At 40.4% G+C, this 21,244-nt stretch overlaps 1 protein-coding gene across 1 annotated transcript in view; it reads left to right on the forward strand.

The window, feature by feature from the left end:
• MMP16 (matrix metallopeptidase 16) overlaps nucleotides 1-21,244 on the forward strand; it is a 243,844-nt gene that overhangs the window by 166,191 nt on the left and 56,409 nt on the right. Inside the window, exons 5-6 of the mRNA XM_054018842.1 lie at nucleotides 11,763-11,924; nucleotides 16,131-16,348. Of these exons, the coding sequence (XP_053874817.1) occupies nucleotides 11,763-11,924; nucleotides 16,131-16,348 (380 nt within the window). The remainder of the gene's footprint in view (nucleotides 1-11,762; nucleotides 11,925-16,130; nucleotides 16,349-21,244) is intronic.

Here is a 21,244-nt window from a genome sequence, read left to right on the forward strand (position 1 = left end):
TATTTAGTTACTTAGTCATTTGCGATTTTATGAGATTTCCAAGTCTTTTTTAAAGGCATGAACTTGAAACTGATTTTGTTGAAAGGTGGGAATTCATGAAAATCTCCTTTGTTTTTTCTTGGTTCCCCCTCATAAATATGCAAACTTGTGATAAAAAAATTCAACCAGTTCTATTTTAAATCTGCAGTTTCTAAAGATATCCATCACTATGCTCTATTGGGATAAAATAAATACCTTTAAAAACTATTATTTGAAAAGATTTTATTACCAGCAGAATATAAATGGGACTTTAAAAGTTCAGTACTTACAGAGGAAGTTAGCCTCTGGACTATTTACCGCAGTGGTTCTCAAACTTTTGTACTGGTGACCCCCTTCACATACCAAGCCTCTGAGTGCGACCCCCCCTTATAAATGGAAAAACACTTTTAAATATATTTAACACCATTATAAATGCTGGAGGCAAAGAGGGGGTTTGGGGTGGAGGCTGACAGCTCACAACCCCCTCGCCCCCATGTAATAACCTCACGACCCAGCAGGGGTCCCGACCCCCAGTTTGAGAACCCCTGATTTACAGCATGGTTGCAACTGATTCACAGGCAAATATATAAAATATAATGCTTTGTTGAATTAGTGTTCTTCTACATAGTGCACCTGCTAATCTTGGAAGTTTACAGTGACTGTAGATCTACTTCTCTTACAAGCATAATATAGAAACAAAAATAGCAGGAGTTAAACAGTAATGATCTGTATTTCTAATCTGTGTAGTAAGCAATTTGACTCCAGATGATTGAGCTATATATGTGTGGCATGTGGGTTATGTAGTGTACATAAGCCAGATCTGATACTAGGAGCAATTTGAAGGTGTGCCACCGCAACGAGGGTTCCTCGAAGCATTGAGACTAAGGCAAGTGCATTGCTTCCAAAGCTCTGTAAATGCAGGGGGCGCACAGCCACTGCTTCACCTCTGCTTTCACTCCCTCATGGTATCTGCTCTTCTTCACCTCTCAGTTTCTGGGAAGGTTGATGTTGGTTTAAGGACCAATCTAACTAGTCCTCGGACTCTGACTGTGCAATGTAGAGAGATAATGGGAGAAGACCTTTGCATCAGAGCTTTTGGGAAATAAAAAATGAAGAAATAAATAAATACCATCATGCTTGAACTATTTACTAGGTAGCACTGGAATGCTCTGCACGGTGTAATAAATGTAATCAGTGAGGTGGCAGGAAAGAGTGGAAGGATGATCCACAGGTTAGGACACTAGCCTTCTATTCAGAAGATCTGAGTACACATAGACCTATGGGAGAAGGTGAACTCCTTGCAAATGTCTACCTCTTTTCATATGCAGCTTTACTAATCATACTAATGAGCTTTTATAATAGATTCAGTCATGTGCAGAACCAACAGAACATTGGCAGACTGTTAAGAAATCACTTTAAAATATCTAGTGCATATGTGTAAAACATGTTTTTTTCCTAAACTCGTATCACTGTAATAAATCAAAAACAATTATCACTCAAAGGCACATCTGCAACGGGGGAAATAATCTCTCTGTCAAATTTCAAGCTGCACTAGTGACCTGTTGGCCTGTTTTTAAAACAATAATTATTTTTTTAAATATATACATGATGGGAAAAGTGGGAGGGGAGTCAGTTTACTCTTGATTTTTTTCAAAATGGCTGAAACATTTTGACTCACTTTCCACAAAAAGACTAATATTGAGGCTTCCAGATTTCACTGAGAGTGGCAAAAATTTGAGTTACAAATAATTGGAAACAATATCTTAGATTGAAAACACTTGTGAAACTTTCACGAAAGTCTTCCTATGTTTTACCAAAATAGTTTTATAAGCAATTGAAACAGTTTTGATCTGAGGTTGAAGGAAGCAGAGCATGAAGGTAACCACAAATGAGGTTGGAAGATGCAATGTTTAGGGATTTACAGAGCCTAAATCCTTCCATACTGACACTTGTGGAAGAAAGAAGACTTGCAAGGGACCATTCAAGATGGGAGTCGTTTTCACGCCATGTGAACCTGCTGCTGCTGCTTGTGCCACTCTTGGGGGGGTGGGGGGTGTGCGCGCGCGCACAGACAGACACATGTTTAATTTCTCAATGCTGAAAAGAGTCCAACAGCTAATCTAATAAAGAGGGAGAACATCTGTGATATCATTGTCTGATGAAATAACCAGAAACATTAATGCCGTAGATTTATAACATTTTTTCTGGTTGCTATGTAAAAGCAAGAATCCTACTGTGAGCTTTTCAGAAGCTAAACCAGCTGGAGTTCGGCAACTGTAATCTGATCATTCCATAGTGAGAATGAAGCGAACGATGAAAATTAAAGCAGTAAATATATCAAAACAAATTCCTGGTCACCACACATAATATTTGCTGAAAAAGTTGCCAACCTGGCACAGTGCTCTGAGTTTTAAAATCCTTCAGTGTGGTAACACGTTACTTTGGGGTGTTGTTTTGTAAATACTGGGAATGCAGTAGAATTCTCTCCTGTACAGATTTACTTTTCAGCACAATGTGGATTTAATCTGAACTTATCAGTGTAGGCGTATGAAAAATAAGGCATTTCACTTAAAAATAGGGCTTCCTTTCGATTAATGATCTCTTACCAAATAATCTGCTTTTTCGGATACAATTTTTTTAGTTTTCAACTTCCTTTGGGTTTTAAAATAAAAAAATGTGCACTAACTCCCATAAGGGTAAAATGCACACCCTCCCCCACCATGCAGAGGATCAATGCAAGACCTATGAACCACTTAAATATTTAAAATAGAGTTTAGGTGGGATTTAAGTGATGTATAGTCTTTGAGCTCATCTCCATAGGGTTGACTTTCATCCACCAAAGAGAAGAGCAAGGCTTATGGTCACCTTCTACACTAGACCAAGCCATCCTGCCAGGATAGCTCAGGAAAGCTGGGTAAAGTTTGGGGGCATGAAGAGAGGTGCGATTTACTGTTGCTCCAAAAAGAAGTCCAGGTGATGAATCCAGGGACTGTTACACCAGCAAGCTCACTGCCCTCCTCAAATAGTCTCTGGAGATCGGGTTTGTTAATAATCTGCTGCTCACATATTCACAAGCTTGTTTTATCATGTAGCTTGCAAAAATAGTGGCTATTTGAACAAACCAAAAGCAAGCCCAAATCCCACACACTGCTTGGCAACTGAGGTAATATGATGAATAGTTTTTTGTTTTGTAAAGTAAAGCAGATTTAAAGCCTAAAATGTTATATAATTTCATACAAGAGTATCCATGTAAAAATAAGCACTTTGTCTCAACCACTTGCATATAGGTACATTCTTATTTTCCCTATGAAATCAAATCTATAAAAACAAAAAACAAAAAGAAGGGCATCCAATAGTATAAAGCTAAAGTTCATATCAGACCAAATCTGCAGTGGGCAGAGGGCACATGCATTCTGGATCTCTGAAATACGTTTTGCGACAGATTGTAGGATAAGAACAGTTGATGTAACTAAGAATATTGCACTGATTATATATCTTATGTATCCTGCTTATTTTAATTCCCAGGTACTCATAGCCTGTTGACAACTTTTGCTCCTATTAAAATTAAGGTTTTCAGGATGGTGCTTTACTTAACATGGAACAGTGTGTGTACTGGTATGAAATTGCAAGTAAAATTTGATTACATTATCACTAATTATTGAAAAACTTTGAGGCCTATGTATTGTTTCTTCTCAAGATCCTGTTCTGGTTCACAGTAAAGTCAATGGCAAAATTCCAGTCAGTTGCAGTGAGAGCAGGATGGGTCTCAGAGAAGTAAAGGTTTGGTACTGTTAATCTGGGGGCTTTCATACTCAGAGCAGGAATATTTCCAGTCCGTGCAATGCTGATGAATAATATTATTGCTCTGGAGTGGAGAACATGTGCTATGCAGTCTTTCTTCAACCTCCTGCAAATACTTGGACTAAGTAGTTGGGCAGTGAACATAAAGTGGACTGAAGTACTTGCTTCCACTTGATGCATGTCAGGAGTTGGGTGATTTGGGACACTCTTCTGAGATTGGCTGAGGCTAGAAACATTTGAAAAGTGATACTTGGCCTGGAGAAGAGGAAAGAGCAGAGCTTCTGTTATCCTTTTGCACTCTCGTCAGCTAGTCATCTAGTCACAGTGACTATGTGACTCTGGAAGTGACTGTCTGCTCCCCAAGCCAACGGGTGAATATGAAAGTAAAAACTGTTGCTACAGACAGCATTTCTGCCGCCCCAAGCAAAAAAAAAAAAAAAAAAGCCACAATCGCCATCGGCGACGGTAAAAAAAAAAAGCTGCAATCGGCAGCGGCATTTCAGCGGCAGGTCCTTCGCTCCTAGAGGGAGTGAGGGACCTGCCGCCCCCGAATTGCCGCAGGTGCCGCCCCCTCCCTTGGCCGCCCCAAGCACCTGCTTGTTAAGCTGGTACCTGGAGCCGGCCCTGGCTACAGATTAGAAAAAATATGATTATATAAAGGAAAAAGAGGCTGAGAATGAAGCCTCCAATGAAATCCCTATGATCTCCACTTAAGTCCTGTGCGCACTGGGGTACAAACAATGAATCTTGACCTGGCTAAAATTCAGTTTTAAACTACTTTAGGACATCTGTTGATAAAGTTTTATGGCAAAACACAAAATTTCTAATAATTTCTTGAAATGAACTGGGGACAACTTTTTGTTCCAGAAAGTGGGGGAAGTAACTAATGGGAGCATCCATTTTAGAGTTTGTTCTAACCAAAAGGGAGGAGTTGCTAGCAAATATGAAGGAGGAAGGCACTTTGGTGAAAGCGATCATGAAATGACAGATTTCATGATTCTAAGGAAAGGAAGGAGGGAGAGCAGTAGAATAAGGACAACGGATTTCAAAAAAGCAGACTTTCACAAATTCAGAGGACTGGTAGGTAAGATCCCATGGGAAGAAAATCTAAGGGAAATTTAGTTCAGGAAAGCTGGCAGTTTCTCCAGGAGACAGTATTAAAGACACAACTATAAACTATCCTGATTTGAAGGAAAGATAGGAAGAATAGTAAAAGGCCAGTCTGTATCCACCGGGACCTCTTTAATGACCAGAAAATCAAAAAGGAATCCTACAAAAAGTGGAAACATGGATAAATTTCTAAGGAGGAGTACAATGACATAACCATGTAGGAACAAAATCAGAAAAGCTAAGGCACAAAATGAGTTACATAAAAGGTAAAGGGACGTAACAGACAAGAAGAGTTCTTTAAATACATGAGGAGCAAGAAAAAGACAAAGGAAAGCTATTGGTCCTCTGTTTAGCAAGGAAGGAAAGCTAATAACTGATGACAGCAAGAAAGCTGAGATTTTAATGTCTATTTTGCTTCAGTCGTAACTAAAAAGTTTAACAGTGACCACATACTGAACACAATTATACTAACAACAAGGGCGAAGGAATGCAGGCCAAAATAGGGGAGGAAAGCAGGTTAAAGACTATTCAGATAAGTTAGATGTATTCAAGTCAGCAGAGCTTGATGAAATTTATCCTAGAGAACTTAAGGAACTAGCTGACACAATCTCAAAAACACTAGCAGTTATCTTTGAGAACTCCTGAGGATGGGTGAGGTCCCTGAGGACTGGAGAAGGGTATATATAGTAGCGATATTCAAAAAGGGGAACAGAGAGCACATGGGGAATTATACACCAGTCAGCCTAATTTCAATACCTTAAAAAATATGGAACAAATTATTAAACAATCAGCTTGTCAGCACCAAGAAGCTAATAGAGTTATAAGTAAGGTTAAGATTTTGTCACGGTTATTTTTTGTAAAAGTCATGGACAGGGCATGGGCAATAAACAAAAATTCACAGGAGCCCATGACCTGTCTGTGATTTTACTAAAAATAATTGGTGGGCAGGGCGGGGAGGGAGGTGGGGGTTGGAGGTGAATGATAGCTGGAGCTCCATGGCTGTAGACTGACAGCTCGAACCCCACCGCCCTTGTGGGAGGCACAGCCCCTGCTCCAGCTATGGGGGGAGAGGGGTGTACAGCCCCAGCTCTGGCCACAGCTGAAGCTTCATGGAAAGGGTGCACAGCTCAGGCTCCAGCCCCAACTGCAGCCACGGGGCAGGGGCACATAGTCCCATCTCCAGGCGTGGCGGCAGCTGTGGGGGTGAGGGGAGGAGGACAGTGCACAGCCCTGGCTCTGGTCCTGGCTTCAGACCCTGACAGCTGAAGCCAAAGAAATCCCGGAGGTCCGTTAAAGTCACAGAATCCATGACTGCCGTGACCTCCATGACTAAATCGTATCCTTAGTTATAAGCAACAGCCTGCATGAACTTCTCAAGAACAAATCATGCCAAAACAACCTAATTCCCTTCTTTGCCTGACCTAGTGGGTTCGGGGGAAGCTATAGATGTGATATATCTTGATTTTAGTAAGGCTTTTGACAGAGTCCTACATGACTTTCTCATAAGCTAAGTAGGTGAATGGCGTCTAGATGAAATCACTATAAGGTGGGTGCACAACTGCTTGAAAGATCATACTCAAAGTGTAATTATCAATGGTTTTCTGTCAGACTGGGAGGGCATATCCAGTGAGGTCCTGCAGGGATCATCTTGAGTCCAGAACTATTCAATATTTTCATTAATGACTTGGATAACAGAATGGGGACTATGCAGATGACACCAAGCTGGCAGAATTTGCAAGCACTTTGGAGGACAGGATTGGCCTGGCCTTGACAAATTGGAGAATTGGTTTGAATTCAACAAAATCAAATTCAGTAAAGACAAGTGCAAAGTACTTCACATAGGAAAGAAAAATCACATGCCCAACTAGAAGGGGGCATAACTGGCTAGTTATTATATTATTACTATATTATTATACTATATATTACTACATTAGTATAGTTGTTATTATTCTAACTGGGTATATTAACAAGACGCAGGAGGTAATTGTCCCATACTTCTCGGCACTTATGAGGCCTCAGCTCAAGCACTGTGTCCAATTCTGGGTGCCACACTTTGGGAAAGGTGTGGACAAACTGGTGGGAGTCCAGCAGAAATCAACAAAAATGATAAAAGGTTTTAGAAAACCTGATCTTTGAGGAAAGGTTAAAAAAACTAGGCATGTTTAGTCTCAAGAAAAAAAAATGAAGGGGGACCTGATAGTCTTCAAATACGTTAAGTGTTTTTATAAAGAGGATGGTGATCAATTGTTCCCCATACCCACCGAAGATAGGACAAGAAGCAATGGGCTTAATGTGCAGCAAGGGAGGAAAAGCTTTCTGACTATAATGGTAGTTAAGCTCTGGAATAGGTTTCCAAGGGAGGTTGTGGGAGCCCCATCTTTGAAAGTTTATAAAAACAACTTAAACAAACCCCTGTCAGGGATGGTCTGGATTTACTTGGTTCTGCCACAGTTTGGGGGCTGGACTAGATGACTTGTTGACTCCCCTTTCCGACTTATATTTCTATGATTTTATGATTCTATAATAGCTCCATATATCATGAAGATATTTAAGGTCAAGTGTTCGTATTGTCATAGGTACTTAGAATAAGGTTTATTTTTACATGGCAGTAATAGACAATATTTGAAAAACTGAAGGTGCTATCAACTTGATACTTAGAAATATTTCTTATTCATTCTAATTTGTGTGCGTGTATATGTGTGTGTTGGGTGTTTTTTGTTGGTTTTTTTGCTATGTTGTTTTGAAAACCAGTCTTGCATCTTGATTAGATTCAGAGGTGAAAGTAACTCCAAAGACTTCCTGGTATGAGGGCCAGCGCCTTGGGCGGAAGAGGTGGGGCTGGGGGGATCAGCATCCCCCAGCCAGCCCTTCCATGCCCCTGGCCCGTGCCACCCGAGGCTCCAACGGCCTTTTAAATCACCGGCCCCGGGTAACTGCCCCTTTTGTCACTCCCACCCTCCCCTGTCGGCGGCCCTGCTGGTAGGGACTGTACCGGCAGGGCCACTGATGGCGGGGCGCAGCAATGTTAAAGCGCTGCCGCGGCAAAGGACCCTTCTTAAAGCTGCGGCAGCACTTTAACGTCGCTGTCCCTTTTCCCTCTGACGTCTCTTTTTGCCCTTACGTCTCACATTTACTCTGGCTCTGTTGGTGGTGGTGTTGCTACAAGAAGCCAGACACTAGGGGCAGTTAACACTACTACTTTACACAAGTAGTCTGATTGATTTCAGTGTGTCTGTTGCATGAATGAAGTTTGCAGAACTAGGGTTTAAGTCTCTATTTTAAAAAGAAAGCTCATGAAGAAACACAGAGTAATTTTTTGAGTGGATGGGGGATTAGAGGGGCGGGGGGGAGATAATTAAACAATAGACAATGTATAGTCCTGATCCTGCAATATACTTTGTGGTGGAATTGCAGAATTAGGGCCCATACTTGTAGTTTTCAGCAAGGCTGCAATAATTGCAGAGATCAGCATTTCTAATTATTCTCAGCTCTTTGCAATAAAAATGGAATGTTGCTATGCAGAGGGAAAGACTTTAAAAAGTGAAATCAGTTCACACATCTCTGATTTCTTTTGTGGATTTTCAAAAATACACAAACAAAATGTGAGCTTGCCCTGTTTGTTTTCTAGTAAATAACACTGTCTGAGTTAATCAAGGAGTGATATGCAACAAGTCAATTCAATGATTTTAATCTTTTCTTTTTACTAAGTGAAAATACTGCATATTATTGTATTATCGAGACCTACTTAAAATAAAAAGCTCTAATTTTTATATAACCACTTACTTCTGTAAACAGATCACACAGTGAGGAATCTATTAAGACCCCACTGTAAAATATATACATAGAGGTAGCATCCTGGTTTGAGAGAGATAATGGAACATCCACCTCTTTCTTTATCTTCCTAATGATTTCACTTAGGATGATTCAGAAATGGACACCATGTACAGGTCATCAGCAGGGGCCTGACTGTAAGCAGTTGGGAGACTAAAATTCTCTGCAGGACTTGTCCTAAATAGGTAGTATACAGTTTATGAAGTTTACCACTTATGGTAGCAATATTTTCCTTTTAAGCTCAAGCCTACTTCCCAATGCAAATGCTTTTATTCAGTCTCATTATAGGATTCAATTAGAATTCGAAATAGCATGCAAGCTAGCCATGGCTATCAAGACTTGTGTTTAGTAATACAAAAACAACAAGGAGTCTGGTGGCACCTTAAAGACTAACAGATTTATTTGGGAATAAGCTTTCGTGGGTAAAAACCTCACTTCTTCAGATGCATAGAGTGAAAATTACAGATGCAGGCATTATATACTGACACATGGAGAGCAGGGAGTTACTTCTCAAGTGGAGAACCAGTGTTGACAGGGCCAATTCAATCAGGGTGGATGTAGTCCACTCCCAATAATAGATGAGGAGGTGTCAATTCCAGGAGAGGAAAAGCTGCTTCTGTAATGAGCCAGCCACTCCCAGTCCCTATTCAAACCCAGATTAATGGTGTTAAATTTGCAAATGAATTTTAGTTCTGCTGTTTCCTCTTTGAAGTCTGTTTCTGAAGTTTTTTTGTTCAATGATAGTGACTTTTAAATCTATAATAGAATGACCAGGGAAATTGAAGTGCTCACTTACTGGCTTATGTATGTTACCATTCCTGATGTCCGATTTGTGTCCATTTATTCTTTTGTGGAGGGACTGTCCGGTTTGACTGATGTACATGGCAGAGGGGCATTGCTGGCACATGATGGCATATATAACATTAGTGGATGTGCAGGTGAATGAGCCCTTGATAGTGTGGCTGATGTAGTTGGGTCCTCTGATGGTGTCGCCAGAGTAGATATGGGGACAGAGTAGGCAACGAGGTTTGCTACAGGGATTGGTTCCTGGGCTGGTGTTTCTGTGGTGTGGTGTGTAGTTGCTAGTGAGTATTTGCTTCAGGTTGGGGGGTTGTCTGTAAGCGAGGACTGGCCTGCCTCCCAAGGTCTGTGAGAGTGAGGGATCATTTTCCAGGATAGGTTGTAGATCGTGGATAATGCGCTGGAGAGGTTTTAGCTGGGGGCTGTATGTGATGGCCAGTGGTGTTTTGTTATTGTCCTTGTTGGGAGTTTGTCTCTGTCTGAGGGGTTGGAGCAAATTCGGTTGTATCTTAGGGCTTGGCTGTAGACAATGGATCGTGTGATGTGTCTTGGATGGAAGCTGGAGGCATGTAGGTACGTATAGTGGTCAGTAGGTTTCCGGTATAGGGTGGTGTTTATGTGACCATCACTTATTTGCACTGTAGTGTCCAGGAAGTGGATCTCTTGTGTGGACTGATCCAGGCTGAGGTTGATGGTGGGGTGGAAATTGTTGAAGTCCAGGTGGAATTCTTCAAGGGCCTCCTTTCCGTGGGTCCATATGATGAAGATGTCATCAATGTAGCGCAAGTAGAGGAGGGGCACTAGGGGACGAGAGCTGAGGAAGCGTTGTTCTAAGTCAACCATAAAAATGTTGACATACTGTGGGGCCATGCGGGTACCCATAGCAGTGCCACTGACTTGAAGGTATAAGTTGTCCCCAAATCTGAAGTGGTTGTGGGTGAGGACAAAGTCACAAAGCTCAGCCACCAGGTGTGCTGTGGCCTCATCAGGGATACTGTTCCTGACAGCCTGTAGTCCATCCTCATGTGGAATGTTGGTGTAAAGCGCTTCTACCTCCATGGTGGCCAGGATAGTGTTTTCAGGAAGAACACCAATGCATTGTAGTTTCCTCAGGAAGTCGGCGGTGTCTCGAAGATAGCTGGGAGTGCTGGTAGTGTAGGGTCTGAGGAGAGAGTCCAAATAGCCAGATAATCCTGCTGTAAGAGTGCCAATGCCTGAGATGATGGGGCGTCCAGGGTTTCCGGGTTTATGGATCTTGGGTAGCAGATAGAATACCCCTGGTGGGGGTTCTGGGGTTGTGTCCATGTAGATTTGTTCCCGTACTGTAGCTGGGAATTTCTTGAGCAGATGGTGTCGTTTCTTTTGGTATTCCTCAGTGGGATCAGAGAATAGTGGCCTGTAGAATGTGGTCTTGGAGAGTTGCCTGGCAGCCTCCTGTTCATAATCCGACCTGTTCATTATGACTACAGCACCTCCTTTATCAGCCCCTTTGATGATAATGTCAGAGTTGTTTCTGAGGCTGTGGATGGCATTGCGTTCTGTACGGCTGAGTTTATGGGACAAGTGATGTTGTTTATCCACAATTTCAGCCTGTGCACGTCTGCAGAAGCACTCTATGTAGAAGTCCAGTCTGTCATTTCGTCAGGAGGAGACCACGCAGAGTTCTTCTTCTTGTAGTGTTGGTAGGAGGGTTCCTGTGGGTCAGTGCACTGTTCAGTGGTGCGTTGAAAATATTCCTTGAGTCGGAGACGACAAAAGTAGGCTTCCAGATCACCACAGAACTGTATCGTGTTCGTGGGATGGTGGGACAGAAAGAGAGTCCCCGAGATAGGACAGACTCTTCTGCTGGGCTAAGTGTGTGGTTGGAAAGATTGACAATGTTGTTGTGTTTAGTAATGTGTTTTTGCACCGTGTACTCTTTGCAAGGCTATTTGAACAATGATTAATACCGTCATTTGAATCCATAAAAGAATCACCACATCTCTTTCATCATACAGTGATAATAATTCTTCATTTGTTTAAAAGAAAAAAAGTCTACTGCTATTCTAGTGTTCCCCTTATGTTTCATTTTCATATGTTGGCTCTTGATTTTTTGGTAAAATCTGAATCCACTAACATGTCATTTGGTGTCCAGGATTCTGTATTTGTATTACTTTATTGGTCATATTATTCTAAATCATTTCCTCTTTTTGTTTCCATAGGAAATGATCTATTTTTAGTTGCAGTGCATGAACTGGGGCATGCTCTAGGCTTGGAGCATTCCAATGACCCCACTGCAATCATGGCTCCATTTTACCAGTATATGGAAACAGACAACTTCAAACTACCTAGTGATGATTTACAGGGCATTCAGAAGATATATGGTATGTCATTTTTTTTTATTACACATATTAAATAGTTTGCTTAAGAACATATATATATGTATATGCTCTGTCAGCTGTAGTCCCAGAGACCTTGATTTCTTGCTGTGAGAAAGCCATGGATTTTGATGAAGCTCTCTTATTTAGTCCCACACTATTTACAGCTTGCGTCTAAATCTGCACTCAGCTGGAATGGTAATCTTAAATATTTAAACTGCTAGTAAAGAATATCTATAACGGGATCCCAAACTATTAAAATATTAAGAAATGCAGGCCTTAACCATAACCGGCTCATTTCCAAAGTTCTCAATATATCAGTTATAAAACTGTGCAGTTCCCTGGGTAAAGCAGTTTTGTGCTCCCAGCACCTCCCTTCTCCCCCCCATTCTTATTGCAATAAATATAGCAAATTGATTTCAAAAGCTTGATATTAACAACTCAAGGTTTTGCACAATATAGCGGGGGGAGGGGGTGTCCTGTTCTTTAAAATGTATATCATATTTGGTTATTGTGGCCTAAAATGAAAGAAACATCCACTATAAATAATTTCTCATGTTATTGTATTCAGTCAAAGAAAGCAACATAATTGGAAAGAAAAAAGGCAATTTACTCATTGCCGGTTTAAGGTAACTCTGACTTCCACAGGACTGTCTCTGACATTTCCACAGGCAACTTTTTTAATACATAAGTTTTAAAAAGCTTGACATACACAGTTAACCATTAAAGAATCTGCTTTTGCTAAATTAATGGAGCATTTACATTCTTAGAATGAAAAATCTGTTCTATCTGTATGTTAATGCCAAGTGACTGGTAGATATCATTTGCATTTGCAAACGATGTCATTTAAGTTCACTAATTTGTTTTGCATTCATTAGTTTTCCAATTTAAATGTCTAAGTGGTAAGTGTTCTCTCAGGGTTAAACTGACTTTTAACAAGGTCACATTTCTTGCTGATCTTTTGCTGTTAGGAAAGCTGGATGAGTTCGTACAGAATAATGGTGCATCTCTGATTAGATACCAAATACATCTATGCTAAATATTATATTATTAAGTGATGTTATACTCTGGATGTTCCAGAAAGGAGATAAAGTGATTGTCTAGTTAAAATTTATTGTATGTGGTTAACCGAAAGGAGGTTGTTTCTCATGAACTCATAAGTTGGTAGTCTAGACAAGGACATTTTGCCCATATACTAAATAATAAACTCTAACAGCTGTATGCTAATGAACTTTACTCCTGGGAAGTGATGCCTGACATCACTACCAAATTGCATGTGGAAACTTTAGTTTGGATTTAGAATCATTCAGATATTAGCTACTGCAAATTAATTCCTTTGCTGCCTGTGCTAAAATCAAAAGGTGATTTGGACTGAATGTCTGAAAAAAATCTTACCCAATGAAAGTAACTGTGTTGATCTACACTATTCATCACAGCCTAATTAACTGTAAATTATGAATGCCATGCTCCTTAAAATTATGAAGGAAATAAATGTCTTATTAAATTTCACTGATGGTAGTTCAGGTTGCTTTAAATATTCAATCAGTAAACATTTATCCTAGTTAATTTACTTTCTTTGATCAAGTACTAGACATTCAGATTTCATTTATGTTAGATTTAGTTTTGTCTCAGGTTGCAAAGATGCTCCTTAACCTACTATCATACAGATGAATTAAAGCAGACTGTTTTGGTCACGTACAAATAGACACTGCAGTTAAACTGATCTAGATAGATAGCTACATACAATGGGCAGACTTGAAAAGTTTGTCCTATTTCCAGAGATATTACAGGTCCTACAGAGACGTCCTATATTTAAAATGGAAAATATCACTAAACCCAGTAATATCTCTAGAAATGGAATGAAGTTTCTTAGCCTGCCCATTACACATAAGGGTTTTTATCAGCATGAATCTAGAATGACCATATTACTTACAAATAGCAAAACTATGAATGGACTAATCAGATCATCCTAAATGAGAACCATTAAAACCTTTATATTGCACCACATCATGATTTATTCAGTATATGTCAAATAGTTTACAGCACAGATATTTTAGAAATGTTACACAAAGTGTTTTCATTATTATTATTTTGCACTATTTTTAAGTTTGGACAACCTTTTCAATCCCTCCACCTGTAAAATCTAATGTCAGGGTTGCCATGAGTCCAACTGTACAGGATTCATAGGGGAAAATATTAACAATGGATTTCAAACATTTCTTAAAAAAAAATCTAAATATGTTTTCTGTATACATAAGTGCCTAAACTTTAAAGCCCAGTCTCAAGTCCTTCCATGGCTAGAAAGGTGCTTTGTGCCACGCTGGGAGCTGGGAAAATATCCTTTCCTGTGACCTTCTCTTTGTATCCCTGATGGTTCAAACCTATCATTAGTGCAGAACTCAGTTTTACCAGACTGCCAACTTAGGCCAGTATTAGGGTTACCATACGTCCGGTTTTTCCCGGACATGTCCGGCTTTTCGGCAATCAAACCCCCGTCCGGGGGGAATTGCCAAAAAGCCGAACATGTCCGGGGAAAAATACCGGCCAGGCACTTCCTCTCCCGCGGCTGCTCTGCTCCTCCCCTGACTCTTCGGCTCTGTTTAAGAGACAAGCTGCCTGAGCCAGCGCTACCGGCTTCGGGCAGCCCCCTTGCCTCCGGACCCTGCGCCGCCGGCCGGGCACTTCCCTTCCCAGGCTCCAGCTGCTCTGCTCCGGCGGCTGGGGTCCGGAGGCACGGGGGCTGCCCGAAGCCCGAGCGCTACCGGCTTCATGGTTTGCCGGGCAGCCTCCAGATCCTGCGCCCCCGGCCGGGCACTTCCCCTCCCGGGCTCCAGCTGCTCTGATCCTCCCCTGACTCTTCAGCTCTGTTTAAGAGCCGAGCTGCCCGAGCCAGTGCTACCAGCTTTGGGCAGCCCCCGTGCCTCCGGACCCCGAGCCGCCAGCTGGGCACTTCCCTTCCCGGGCTCCAGCTGCTCTGCTCCGGCAGCTCGGGGTCCGGAGGCAAGGGGACAGCCCGAAGCCGGTAGCGCTGGCTCGGGCAGCTTGGCTCTTAAACAGAGCCGAAGAGTCAGGGGAGGAGCACAGCAGCCGGAGCCCGGGAGAGGAAGTGCCCGGCCGGGGGCGCAGAGTCCGGAGGCATAGGGGCTGCCCGAAGCCCGAGCGCTACCGGCTTCACGGGTTTGCCGGGCAGCCTCAAACCCTGCGCCCCCTGCTGGGCGCTTCCCCTCCCGGGCTCCAGCTGCGCTGAGGACACAGTGGCCGGGGGCGCAGGGTCTGGGGGCTGCCCGGCAAACCGTGAAGCTGGTAGCGCTTGGGCAGCCCTTTTTGCGTGGCTGGGAGGGAAGAGGGGGAGTTAGGGCGGAGACTTTGGGGTATGGGCGGTGAAGGGGTGGAGTTAGGATGGGGAAGGGGCGGAGTTGGGGCGGGGCCAAGTGGGGAAGGGGCGGGGCCAGGGCCCCGTGGAGTGTCCTCTTTTTTATTTTTTAAATGTGGTAACCCTAGCCAGAATAGTTGGAGGGGTAGGGAGAGAAATTCCACCTCTGCTGTTAAGAAGGAAATATTTTGGAGTCTGGTTGATTTATAAAACAAAGAGGCAGCTAGAGAAGCAGCTCAGAAGCATAGAATATTAGAAGTAGTTCAAGAAAAGACAGATTAGTGGGAAGACAGCAGGTTAATGGGTCAAAGGTGCATAATAAATGCAATTTATCACATGCCTGTGTCATTTATCACATCACCACAACATGTGCTGTCTGTGTGGATGGATGTAGTTATTAGAATATTTAAAAACATGGGTTGGAGGTGGAATTATTACATGCTGTTAGGACAAATTTCCCACATTTTACATAACCAATGAAAGTTTTGTTCTCACCAAAGCAGTTCCATAAGCTGTTTTTCAAGCACAAATTGTTTACCGTGTGTAATCTTAAATTTTGGTGGATTTTGTGGTATGTAAGCTTGTTGGGGAATAAAGGAGGAATGTATCAGAATTCCAGCAGTCATTTTTTTCTTCATAAGTAACTTGACTTTATGTATCCAAAGCACACATTGTTATACTCTATCTTCACAGATCAGAATTTGGAAAGAGCATGTTACGCCAACTAAGCCATTCCTCTGCCAATGCAGGAGTATTCTTTGGGGTATATTTTTGTAGAGCTGTCTGCAGTGCGATTTACAGTGATCTAAATTTAATGTTCTGCTGCTAACATTTTTAAGGTCCACCTGACAAGATCCCACCACCAACAAGACCTCTGCCAACAGTGCCCCCGCATCGTTCTGTCCCTCCAGCAGACCCTCGGAAGAATGACAGGCAGCCTAAACCGCCTCGGCCGCCCACTGCTGACAAACCTTCCTATCCTGGAGCCAAACCAAACATCTGTGATGGGAACTTCAACACTCTAGCTATTCTTCGCAGGGAAATGTTTGTTTTCAAGGTAGGACGCTGTGAATTTTTTAGTGTTACATCAAGTGTCTACATTTCTACTTTTTTCAGGAAACAAGCTTTCATTCATCATGACTCCACTTTCCCAGCCCTCTCACAGTTAGAAAGTTCAAGAAAAGAAACTAAAGAATAAACATACAAATGGCTTAAATGTCTAGCAGAGCATTGCTGTAATGTTCTATTTTTGGAATACATTCATGTCAGCAGAAGCTATAATGCCTCAAAATTTAAGGGTAAGTAAATGCAGCATCTTATGCAGAGATTAAAAAAACAGCATAATTCAAGGCATGAATAGAAGCTGATAGGAATGATTTTGTTGGGAACTTAGCCACTTCCAGGCACATTGCAATTATTGTGTCTTCAGCACACACTTCTTTACAAGGACCCTGTAATTTAACTTTATAATTAGATCAATCATTTATAAGGGATGTTTGTCATTGTGTAATGGTTGCTTTGATACATGTTTGAGTAAAGGTCTTTGCTATAAGAACTTCCTTGCAGATGTTTTATTGTTTATTTCAATTAATCATTTTGTCTGGAGCTGCATATATATGGTGCATCTCACACCAACTGGACTAGCCTTTTGATGGAGAGGCTTCACTAACGGTTCAAAGACAACAATCTAAGCAAAGCCATTTGTTAGAAGAATGATCTAGCAGAGCACCTTGTATAATTTCCAAATTGTATTGCAGGCTACAGAAATAACAGAATCATTATTCAATCTTTTAAGTAAATTAATTTTCTGACAGTTATTGTTGTGCAAATTACCTATTGCTTATTGCTGGCAATGTTAATGTAATATATTATCTTGGAATCCACAGAGATGTCCCAAATTTGGCTGAACAATGGACTAGGTGGGATTTTTGTTGTGTAAATATATGTCACAATTCTTTTTGATTTCAAAATTATACCTAGTGAGAACAGGTGTTTTCCTCCATGAAGTTTTTCTTCCAAGTCCTAGGGGAAAACATTAGCAACAGGATTAATTTGTCCTATCAGATTGACCTTCTGGTCCATTAATCCAATATTTTGCCATAGCCTTTGTCTGCTTTTCTTCTGTGCCCTGTCTTTGCAGAGATTGATAGAATACTCGACACATTTTCCCCTTATGTACCCTGTCCAAAGAACCTTTTATCAGTACTCAACAGATCTTGAATTGCTTTAAGACTTCTTTAAAAATAATTTACTTTTTTGCTGATTATTTTATGTTAATTAATTCAAATTATTGGGTTCTCTTCACAAGCAAAGGGCAAGAGATGAATTATTTTTCCATAAAAGACTGAGGAGTTTGTCAGTCCTTCTGAAAAAAGGAAATAACCTATCATTTGAATATTTGGCTTCTCTTCAAACTTTGTGTGCCTTTCTTTTGGAAGTGCTATACCATCAATCTTTGTGAATAAAACAAAAAGGTTAAGGAAGAATCTAATTTTCTGAAATACATTAAACAGGATATTAAAATACCTACTTCATCTCATATCATCCATCTCAAGAACAACAGAACATAGTCCCATTTATTGTAGGCGTAAGTCAATAAATATTGACATGATCTACCATTAATACAAAATTGCCTGCCTACCTAAGCCTGTACTTTCAGACAAATAGATTCAACATAATTCCTAACTAATTTTTTCCTTTATATGTGAAAATAAAAGTTGTAGCAGTTAAGAGAAAATCATTTTAATTCGGTTTCACTTACTATCTTAAAATATTTTATTTACCATACATTATGAACATCAAATCTGGTTTTATGTTTCAGTAATAAGCAGATTTCCATTCACACAGAGTACATAGGTTCATATTTCGGGCCTGACTTTCCACAATGTATATGCAATTCCAGGACTTTTTACCAGCACAAAGACACATGTAATTTGTGCTTGCAAATTGCCAGTTAGTTATCCAAATAATAAAAAAATATATTTATTTTTTATTTAAATTTATAATTGTGCTTGCAAATTGCCAGTTAATTATCCAGTTGGTCATTGGCAAACTAAAATACTATTTTTTTTTATGTACTCTCAGAATTGCTTATACAAATTGGATACATTTTGGAAAATTTGGCCTTTAAGACCATCTTAGAAACATCCGTTTCTAGTTGGATATTTCCAGAGTGAAAGTTAATAAAGCTATTTTTAAGAGAAAAGTACAATTTAAAGATTTTTTCTCATCCCTTTTAATTGAGTTTTCTCATTACTTTTACAATATAACCATTCTGCCAACTAACCGTATTTGATAGATTTGTACAGTATTTTAAAAGATGATTTCAAATAAGAGGAAGAGCTGCCCCTGCTCTGACTCAAACTATAAATACCAGAGCACAGCAGCTCACTTGTTTAAGACTTCCCACAGATCAGCAAGTGTACTTAATTTTGTGGATGAATCTTTTGAGCAACGGTGTTTAGATTTCTAGGGAGAGCAAATTACCATTCTTCAAATACACTGCAATTAGAGCCACATAAGTGTATTGTTCCAAAAGGACATCTCCTCAAAACACTGGGGAATCCCCTTGCCCTTAGAAATACCCCTGCCAGTTCTGTCACGTGGGGGAGAACTTTGCTATTGAGAAAAAAGGAAAATCATGTTTTAGCTAAAGGAAGTATAGGAATAACATTTATAGTTGGCTTGAAATTTGCAGGAGATCAGACTAGATGATCACGATGATCTCGTCTGACGTTAACGTCTATGAGTCTATAGATGAAATTTTCAATAAGGTTAAGGACAAAGTCGATTTCTAACTTGTGGGGGTTGCTTAACCATGCTTGAAGAGCTACAAACAACAAATGGGATAGCAGAATTTTTGAGCACAACAGTTTTTATCCAGAAGCTCCTGTTAGCCCCCACAATTATGCTGACTAGGATGAGTGTTTAGCGTTCACTCTTACTTTCATGTTTTCTTTCAGCTAATTTCCCCTCCCTATTTAGTTATGCCTCCCACAGGGATGTAGCAAATGGCTGAAAAACAAAAGAAAACAAACTGGTACTTCTCTCATGGGGAAGCTATGCAACTTGTCATGCCATTGTCCCTCTGCCTTTAATGCAGAATCTCTCTGTCACTGTGTATAGCACTCTGTATCTGTATTTCACAGTCTCATCTGCTCCTCAGTCTCAGCAGAAAGAATCTTCTGACAGTCAGTACATCTGGGGCTATCTGCTTCATTGAAAGGAACTTCATTTTCTCAAATCATTTGGCAAGATCCATTATGCAGGTGGTTATTTTATAAATTTCCTTCACTTCCCCTGTTCTGTATCATTCATTCTGCTTTTTCAGTCTTCTGAAGCAGAGAGGCAGAGTTTAAAGCTAGTCCAGTATTTCTGATCTGTGGGATCAGTGATGATCAATCACTTCAGACAAACTATTTCATAGTTAAAAAATGTTTAATGGCTATACCATTTCATTGCTTCCCAAGGGTTCCAGATGGAGCCATCCCAGTCATTTTTTCCAACTATTACTCAGGGCAATTTCACGTCTTTTGATTTCTTCGACACCATGGTTATTCCTTACCAACAACAGTGCCTACCAGCTCTGCCTCCATCATCCTCATCCTCATTGTCAGTACTGTGCTTGTTGGCCTCTTAGTTGCATGAGTTTTCACAAAATCCCTGGCTTTTGTTGCAGCTCCATCTGGAAATTATCTTCTGAAATTTCAATGCGGTGGATGGTAGAAGATGGATTTTAGGCAGGACTGAATGGGCTGTGTTTTATGAGCTTATAATACCTCCTTCACAACTTGTAGAAATATGTTGTGTGACTCTTCACATTCTGAGAAACATTGAAAAAAAAGTATTTATAAAGTACAAACAATATTATGCTTAGTTTTCTGGCAATTAAGTGGTGGTTGTCATTACCCCTTGACATTAGTCTAGACCGCAGTTGTATTCACATAAAACTATATGGATGTAATTAAAATTCCATTTCAGAATTGTGTATTTACATAGAGAAACCCTATTAAACTCAAATAAATAAAAAGAAAATCTGTCTTCCAATCTGTGGTAAACAAGTGAGGAATTCTGAAAGAAATCCGCCAGGAATTATAGGCTTTGGTATTTTTTGGTAGTAGCAGGAAAGAAAAGAGTATAAGGGTGAGGAAACAAATATTAAACAGAAGAGACAAAGAAACAACAGCAATATGAGACTTAACTTAACATGAACTGTGAACCTGTGTCTTCTAACACCATGATGAAACATTGGTTTAATTCTTTCTCACAAGGAAGAGTATCACCTACAAAGGCAGTGAAACCACTTCCAGCAGCAGTAGCAACCGTGAGAAGATCATAGGAAGATTTATTGAGAAACTGAAAGGGCCCACAATTTATGCTTCTGTGGAATAGATTAACAAGGCATAGGACAGACCCTGTAAAAACGTTCACACTCCACTGAACTTAATGGAATTACTGAAGTGCTTAAAGAAACTCATATGTGTAAATGTTTGAAGGATAGGGGCTATTGTCCCTAAAAGTCTTGTGAGTTAAAAATATGTTTTGGTGTTAAACATGCACATTAGCAAGGCCTTGTTTCTTATTTAGTTTGAAGCTAATAAAGCCCACTGAAGCAAATATCTGAGAATAGATCTTTATAGAATGTAACCCAAAATACCAGAAATTTATCATTTTCATAGAGTTCCTTTTTTATTATTATTTTTGTGGAAGGGCTGAGGGGGTCCTCTTTCCCATACTCACTTTATCCTTGGGAGCACAGGAATACAGAAGTGCCCATTTTTTATGTATTCCAAGGATTTATGAACCTGAAAAAATAAGCATTGAAAATCAGAAATAATAAAGATGTAAAATCCAGAAGCCATAACTATAACTCCAGAATAAAGCAAGTTACAGGATGCAAATTCCAGACTCAAGCTAGTGCAAAAAAAAAAAGGTACATGTTATAAAGGTACAT

This window comes from Malaclemys terrapin, chromosome 2, assembly GCF_027887155.1.
Source record: "Malaclemys terrapin pileata isolate rMalTer1 chromosome 2, rMalTer1.hap1, whole genome shotgun sequence".
NCBI classification, from domain to species: Eukaryota; Metazoa; Chordata; order Testudines; family Emydidae; genus Malaclemys; species Malaclemys terrapin.